The 8,735-nt window shown below is 42.6% G+C and overlaps 1 protein-coding gene across 1 annotated transcript in view; it reads left to right on the top strand.

The window, feature by feature from the left end:
- The first annotated feature begins 381 nt into the window (after positions 1 to 381).
- LOC142776517 (tubulin epsilon chain-like) overlaps positions 382 to 8,735 on the top strand; it is a 43,288-nt gene continuing 34,934 nt past the window's right edge. The window contains exons 1-2 of the mRNA XM_075880329.1: positions 382 to 406; positions 2,612 to 2,691. Coding sequence (XP_075736444.1) covers positions 382 to 406; positions 2,612 to 2,691 — 105 coding nt within the window. The remainder of the gene's footprint in view (positions 407 to 2,611; positions 2,692 to 8,735) is intronic.

Below are 8,735 nucleotides of genomic sequence, written 5' to 3'. Positions count from 1 at the left end.
CCTAATGAAAGTAAAAGAATTTAGCTTTTATTTGCGTGATTATTTTTCCTGCTCAAAAAAAAAACTTTCAACATACACAGGGGCTTTGTTCAACCATGCTGATTGCTATTCAAGGTATTGAATAATTGTCTGGTCTGAACGAGTGACAAACAACTATTCCACTACTTTCGTTATGCCTAGGGTGTCTATACTTTTTTCTTTTTTTTCCGGCGGTAGGTTTCATTATTGAATAAAAAAAAAAACTTACGGACTAGAGTCATCGATTCTTAGCCGATCCCCCTGAGTGGGTACGAGCCATGACTGTAGAATCATCATCATCATCAGCAGCAGCAGCAGCCGCGTGAGTACGTCTTGCCTCTCCGTGATCGCTAGGTCTACGAGATGTCGCAGTCAATAGTCGTACAAGGTGAGTTCATTCTGTCTCTAAAGATTGGCAAATCCCACGCACAGTGAGAATCGGTGGTATTCAAAGCACGAATGAGGAAGGCTGTTATGTCACTTAAAAGTCAGCACAACGTAAAGAGGCGGACATAAATTCTGCCATACACGACTACCATGCCATGATGATCATGTTTGAATGCGTCGTTTACCTTCCTCGTTTATTCACGTCTATGGCTCACATACATGAGACCAAATTTGTTATGTTGAGCTAGTGAAACGGCTGCGAGCGTGCTATGAGCGCTGTCATGTTTGAGATGACACTTACGAGTACCATGATTATTATGGTTGGAAGTGTCATTATTCTTCGTCGTTCATTCACGTCTCATATTACCATATTTGTATATGTGGAACTAGCAAAACGGCCAAGAGCATGCTATGAGCGTGCAATGTAATCATGTTTCACATGACACGCATGTCGTGGTTATCATGGTTACACCTGTCGTAATTATCTTCGTCTATTCACGTCATCTGATAACAAATTTGGTATTAGTGAAGTTAGCGAAATAGCCGGGAGCACTCTGTGAGCGTAGCATGTAGTGATATTTCAAATAACCCGCATGTCATGATTAACAGGTTTAGACATGCAATATACTTTTGTCATCTATTCAAGTCACGTAATAAGAAATTTGGTATATGTGAAGGTAGTGAAGCGGCCTCGAGTGCATCTTCATCGTGGTATGTTGCCATGTTCTTACAAGAGACGCATTCATTGATTATCGTGTTTGCAACGATCAAATAACTTCGTCATCCATTGACGACACGTAACACAAAATTTGCTATATGTGAAGCCAGTAAAATGGCCGCGAGCGCATCGTGAGTGCGGCATGTAGTTCTGTTCTAGTACGACACGCATCTTATGATTTATCATGTTTTCACCAGTCATGTACCTTCGTAATTCATTCACGTCCCGTAATATTAAGTTTGGTATATGCGAAGTTACGGAAACGACCGCAAGCGCACCATGAGCCTGTCGTGTTGTCATAACATACATCACATGCTCGTCATGATTTCCACGTTAGGGTCTGTAACTTGTGTTCTCCCCATGCAGTCATGTGATACCATACAGTTTTGCAACAAGTCTTGTGAACGAAACTACCCCGAGAGCTGCAAGACCATGAAATGTAAATCATAATATTCATGACATGTCTAATAATTGTGATGTTAAGACTAATCATTTAAGCACACCATACCGTCATTATATTAGTTACCTGATTTGTTATTGATACTATTATCGTGATGGCTAAGAAAGTTAAAATTTTGCAGGCGTATCGATAGATAGACAGGCTTAGTTTACTAAAATTAACTAGACAAGACTGTGGCGCTGTGATGGTTCAAGGACCATGGGAATGATGGAGAGTACACGAATTTGCCTAGTATTCGCTGTTAACAGCTGGTTTTGGTTTTGTTTTCAAAAAAAAAGAACAAACTCTTTTGAACTTTGTGACCTGATTCGAAATGGTAAGCCTAAAAGTAGAAGGTGATGAAGCGCAACCATTGAACATTTGATAATTTCGTTTCGTGAAAAAAGAGCTCCAAGCCACTCGAACACACACGGAGCCAGAGGCAGGCCAGAAGTACTAGGTTTAGAAAAATACGACTACCCATCATTCGCATGCTCACTCAAGCGCCGTGCATTGCAACCAAGGAGGTTATATTAAAAGCTGTAGTATAACCTTCTTGGTTTCAGCTCCCATAGACACTAGTGTCAGAGTTTCCACTAGTCGCCTGTGTAGTTATCCTGTCTTGTTTGATTGTTCTTTAGTTTTACTACCCTTTTATTAATATATTCTTGTTTTTCGGTAGATGTGCACATATCTATAATCATTCTGTATCATTTTCGACCCGCTCCTGTAAGAGCTTGTTAAGAATTATAGTATCAATAAACAAACAAATAGTGTACATTAGGAAACTTTAGATAAATAGATAGATAGATAGATAGATAAATAAATAAATAGATAGATAGATAGATAGATAGATAGATACGCTTAAAGTCGCCGAGGTTTGCTAAAAGCATTTCATTGTAAAACTACACCTGCAATACAGTACTGGAGCAGGTAGAGGCTTCATAAGGTCCCTCTGACATTCTGTCTCTTAAAACTGTCGCGCAAAAATGCCGTTATATGCAGCGTTCTGCACGTGGTGAAACAAACTCCTCATTTTGGTTTTACAGTCGGCCAGTGCGGGAATCAGATCGGCTGTCGTTTCTGGGACCTAGCACTCCGCGAACACACGCTGCTCGAAGATCGAAATGTAAGTCACTGTGCTATCGCACGAGTAAACGCCTCCTCTCGTCACCGTGACGCCATCGGTTTTTGTCAGAAGAGAGAATTTCCGACCCGTTTTTTTTTGAAGAACGGGATGACGGTAACGTACTTTACGTCGTCGGCGCGGGGACGGAGTCCCACTCCTTATAGTACCAGAGCCGGTTCGCGTATTAAGTGTCGACCACTGGCACGTGTATGGTCGTGTCTACGCGTCAAAAGCGTCAAATGCACCTCTCGGCGTCACCGTCGGAGGTGCGAGAGATCAAGCCAGACTTGATATTTTCGCCACGCGTACACCGCTTCGTACACTAGAATGACTACGACACTACGAACGACTGCGAGCGCTACCAGCGTGACGCGGTTTTGTGCCGAGTTTGAGCGACGCCGACAAATCCAGTGAATGGCGGTCGGCTGTGCTTGTGCCGGTCCCGAGTGCGATCGTCAGCCGAGCGAAAACATTGCACAGACTACTGGAGCATGTCGGTGATATTGCGCTTAGATCTATGATTTTCTGTGCTAAAAACGAGTGTAAACAGACTGAGGAGGTTCGAAGCTTTGAGCGTGAGCCCTCGCCTACCACGGAGGATATTCAGAGTGGTATCATCTGCATCCACCGTAGGGCCCAACCGTGGAGTTTGTATGAACCAGCTCATGCCAGAAACATCGGCTGGAAAAAATCGACGGTAGTTTCCGTTGCAACATAGACTCTATATACGATGCCCGAAACGTCGCGTAGTGCACGCGGAGTTTTTATTTACACTGTGTTTGTTTTTGACATCAATATTCACCATCGCTGAAAACGAACCTCGCACTAGTGAACACAAGTCGGTGATGTGAAAACGTACGTACCTATATAAGTATGTTCGCGGATTGTACGACGCTGAAACCTTTGTTGATTTCGGTGCAAATCGTTTCCGTGTGTTACCAAGCTAATAACAAGCGTGCGCTGATTGGTAGCAGTGTGATGTAACTCCGTGTCGGATACCACCGACGCTGACACATTCAGCTATCAGCGTTCTCATTTCCAGTCACGTACAAGATACAAACTTGAAGGTGCATTGCAGTGGTGATCTAAAAAGAAAGTTGCATGATTAAGGGCTTCTGGTATTGCTTGATATTTCACTTCTCGATTGTTCTGCTTCTCTGCGACGCTCAGTAGCACATACGTTATTTGGAAGCATTCTAACACAAAAAATCTGAACTTCTATTTCATTCTATAACTCATAGCTATAGGCATACAATGGCGCTTCTCCCTCGTTTTACAGTTTAATATAATTTAACACGCGTTTCGTTTACAGCTGGACAGATAACTGAAAATCTTGTGAAAAGCACCTGATTTCAAATCAGCAGCACGGTGACACTATAGTAAGAAGGGAAGGTCACCACATGTATGCAAGTAATGAATGAAGGTTCACTAGTACTTTACTGCACTTTGTTCAGAAAAAGTGCAAAAAGTGCCTCATGTGACTTATGAGGCCATTCAGAACTGTGGATGTATTTATCTGTTCCTACAGACTGTAATGAGCTGAAGAAATTATGAGATAGTTTCAAACAATGAATCTTTGTGTTTGCAAAGACTGCTTCATTTCGGTCAAGTTTTTTATACGCATTACCTTAAGCATATTCAAAGTATCGAAATATTCCGCTAAGCTTGGTTAGAAACTTGCCAAAAACTTCTATACAGTGCTCTGGCGCAATCCTATGACCGATATCTGTCTTATCAAAAATTTTGGGCACGCTTCATTGTATTACTTGGTATTTAGACTACTGATGACATGTGAAAGCCTTCCATGCAGTGCTTGGCTGCAATTTTATAACCAATATCTGTCTCATCAAGAAGCTTCAGATGCATTTTGTAGGTGTAAAGGATATTTAAACTACCAAAAAATTGCAAAAGTCTTCAAGACAGCACTCATCAGATATCACACTCCAGCTTAGAGCGATTTTAGTGCTTTCTAACACGTTCAAATAAAGTTTAAAAACACTAGAATGATATACTTGGTTTGGTTCGTGATACCAGTGTGTCTGACATTTTGGAGGCACTTGTATCACAATAATGTTCTATTTCTCACGCTTTTTACCGGGATGCAATCAGAGAGTAGTGATATTTGTTTATGTTGGCACACTTATTGTGACATTACTGTTAAAATGCCTTAATTTTGTAGTTATGTACACCACTTCTGCAGTAGCCTCGCATTGGGCTGCCATATTTGGAAATAAATAAATATGCCATCCGAAAGCGCTCTACGCTGTGCTCGGTTCCAATCTTATCACTAATATCAAGTGCATCATAAGGTGTATGGTGTGTCTTATTGCATTGGAGAACATTTGGCTGTGGAAAATGTTCAAAAGCCTTCCATACAGGGTTCAGTTCCAGTATTATGACCGACATCTGAGACTTCATGAAAAGTTCGGTGTGGCTTGTCGCTTTAGAGAATACTTTAACTACAGACAACATTCAGAAGTCTTCCATACAGGGTTCAGTTCCAATACTATGACCGATATCTGTGACTTCATGAACTGTTTGGTGCGGTTTGTCGCTTTAGGAAATACTTTGACTAAAGGCAACGTTCAGAAGTCTGCCATACAGGGTTCATTTTCAATATTATGACCGATATATGTGACTTCTTGAACAATCGGTTGCGGTTTGTCACTTTAGAGACTACTTTGACTAAAAAGAACATCCAGAAGCCTTCCATACAGGGTTGACTTCCAATATTATGACCGTATCTGTGACTTCATGAACAGTTGGGTGTGGTTTGTCGCTTTAGAGAATACTTTGACTAAAAACAACCTTCACAAGTCTTTGATACAGGGTTCAGTTTCAATATTATGACCAATATTTTTGACTTCATGAACAGTGAGGTGCGGTTTGTCGCTTTAGAGAATTTTTTGATTGAAAACAATGCCCAGAAATGTCCATACAGGGTTCAATTCCAATATTATGACTGATATCTGTGACTTCGTGAACAGTTGGGTGTGGTTTGTTGCTTAAAAAGATGCTTCGACTAAAGTGAACGTTCAGAAGTACTTCATACAGGGTTCAGTTCCAATAATACGACATATATATGTGACTTCATGATTAGTTTTGTGCGGCTTTTCGCTTTAGAGAATACTTTGACTAAAAATAACAATCCAGAAGTCTTCCATACAGGGTTCAGTTCCAATATTAAGACCGCTATCTGTGGCTTCATGAACAGTCGGGTTTAGTTTGTCGCTTTAGAAAATACTTTGACTAAAAAAAATGTCCAGAAGCCTTTTGTACAGGGTTCAGTTTCAATATTATGACCGATATCTGAAACTTTATGAGCACTTGGGTGTGGTTTTTTGCTTTAGAGAATACTTTAACTACAGACAACATCCAAAAGTCTTCCAAACAGGGTTCAGTTTCAATAGTATGACCAATGTCTGTGACTTCGTGAACAGTTGGGTGTGGTTTGTCGCTTTAGAGAATACTTCGACTAAAGACAACCTTCAGAAGTTCTTGATAGAGGGTTAAGTTCCAATATTATGACCGATATCTATGACTTGATGAACAACTATGTACAGTTCGTCGCTTTAGAGATTACTTTGATTAAAAATAACGTTCAGAAGTCTGTCTACACGGTTCAGTTATAATATTATGACCGATATCTATGACTTTATGAGCAGTTGAGTGTGGTTTGTCGCTTTAGAGAATACTTTAACTACAGACAACATCCAGAAGTCTTCCCTACAATGTTCAGTTGCAATATTATGACCGATATTTGTGACTTCATGAACAGTTGGGTGTGGGTTGTCACTTTAGAGAATTCTTTACTAAAGACAACGTCAAGAAAGCTTCCATAGAGTGTTCAGTTCCAACATTATGACCGAAATTTGTGACTTCATGAACTGTTATGTGCGGTTTCTCGCTTTCAAAAATACTTTGACTAAAGAAAAGTTCAGGAGTCTTCCATACAGGGTTCAGTTGCAGTCTTATGATGAGAGGTTATTTCCTATGCACTTATCATTCGAAATCCCTCCACACGGGCACAATTACAGTCTTGTGAGATAAATCCGTAACATAACGAAGATTAGGGCGTGGGTTCTTGCATTAGAGAACTTCTAGGCTGCAGACAACATTCAAAAGCTTTCCATAGAGAGTTCAGTTGCAATATTATGACCGATATCTGTCACATCATAAAGTTTCAGGCAGAGTTGGTTGCATTAGAGCACATTTCGAATATGGAAAATGCCCAAAGGCAATCTACACAGTATTTTGTTCCCACCTTATGACCAATATCTGTTGTATCAATAAGAACCAGATGTGCTTTGTTGCATTAGATGATATTTGTAACACAAACATCAGCCCAAGGTCTGCTACACTGGACTCAAATGTTGTCTTATGACCTAAATCTTCAAATCATGAAGTTTCAGGCGTGATTATTAAGTTAAGTGCTATAAAATGTGAAGTGTAAATGTACTGATGGTGCCAGCATATTCACGTTATTATTAATAAATTTGGTGGTGCAGGTATAGAAACCCGGTGGCTTATAAACCTGAATAGGAAGGCAGCCGCCGCCTCATTCACCGAAGACAGGAGAGGGGCGCAACGTCTGCCCCATATAATAACATAAGGGGGAGGGGGCGCTAAGTCAGCCCCTACATTGACATATTCGGAAGGGAGACGGGGCACTGTGACGAATTTTTGCCCCCACCCCTTTAAGGAGAACCCTTCACACCGTTATGATAGACGTACAGTATCTTAGACGCGAATGTCCATTCGCGGGAGTGGCACACGCACCGATGTTGATTTCTGGTGCATACCGCTGTAGTTCCATTGCTCACTTCGATGTCAATTACTTCTAAAATCGTCAGAACTATGGCGGCCGGGTGTAGCACCAGCAATATTTTAACACGCTATTATATTTACGGCGTGGTACGAACCCACTCCAGTTCAAAACACGCTGTTCTGTGCTGAACTAGGACAGTTTCAAGCCAGAAGATCAAGCAACACTGTGGATCGGCCTTGGGCGCGTGGGCGTTAACGCGGTTAACGCGTGCTAGTGGTTGCGCGCCCTTTTCCTCCACAGGCGCGACTAGGCACTTTTGACGCGTAGGCACGGGCATACACGTGCCAGAGGTTGGCACATCACGCAGTGTGCCTGTATTTTGAAATGCGGGTGCCGCATCGCACGCGAGAGCGAAAACAGAGTGATGAGCGTTCCAGCACCTCCGACAGTAGCGCTCGCGCGCTATTGGTTCATCGCTTGACGTGACGTGGCTGGGCGAGCGCGCGTTTGCAAACGGACACATGCATGGAGGATTGTACGGCACTCTGCGGCTGTTTAATTGTATGGAAGCACCCCCGGCCTTCGGCACGCGAACGTTGGGTGTGTGGTTCTTGCCCTTTGAAGGGGGAGTGCATAGTCGGCACTTTACAATGACATAAAAGGCAGAAGCTCTTGTGAAGAGGGAGTGGGGCTGACGGACCTTCACTCTCTTCTACCTGTACCCTAAAGGAGAGCTGCGCCCACCACGTTCTCTACATTTTCTTTCTGCGTTCCCTTCCCCTCTCCCTAAAAGACCTAAGCTGAACCATGCTTCCGCTATGGTCGATCGAACCGTTTGCAACATTTAGTGACTATATTGGGCGCCACAAGAAAACCAATATGGCTGTCGATGCGGTGATCCCCTGTCTGCGCGGTGCCTTCATCACAGGCGTTCTCACTGCGTGGTTGCCGCTGCTTTTGGCTGAAATAATTTTCCGTGGCATTTAAATTGCCATCTGCAGCTCATGCTAGAGTGCATAAAGTGTGGCACACGTGGAGGGATCTTTCACCAGATTCGATGTCCGACGCGCTCGTGTAGCACTCGTTTCGGTGACGTCCGTCACATTGCAATACCGTATGAGGCATCCAGCGTGAGTCAAACTTTGCAGATTCTTGTTATCCACTAAGTTCGCCGATTGCGCGGCCGAATATAATCCATGGTGAACAACACGGGAGACAGGTGAAATAGGGCCGCTTGTGCTACCGGTCGTTTCTTTACAACTACGATCTACTTCAC

This window comes from Rhipicephalus microplus, chromosome X, assembly GCF_043290135.1.
Source record: "Rhipicephalus microplus isolate Deutch F79 chromosome X, USDA_Rmic, whole genome shotgun sequence".
NCBI lineage: Eukaryota > Metazoa > Arthropoda > Arachnida > Ixodida > Ixodidae > Rhipicephalus > Rhipicephalus microplus.
Note: the sequence above shows the minus strand (reverse complement) of the source record. Positions and strands in the feature narration are given on the sequence as shown.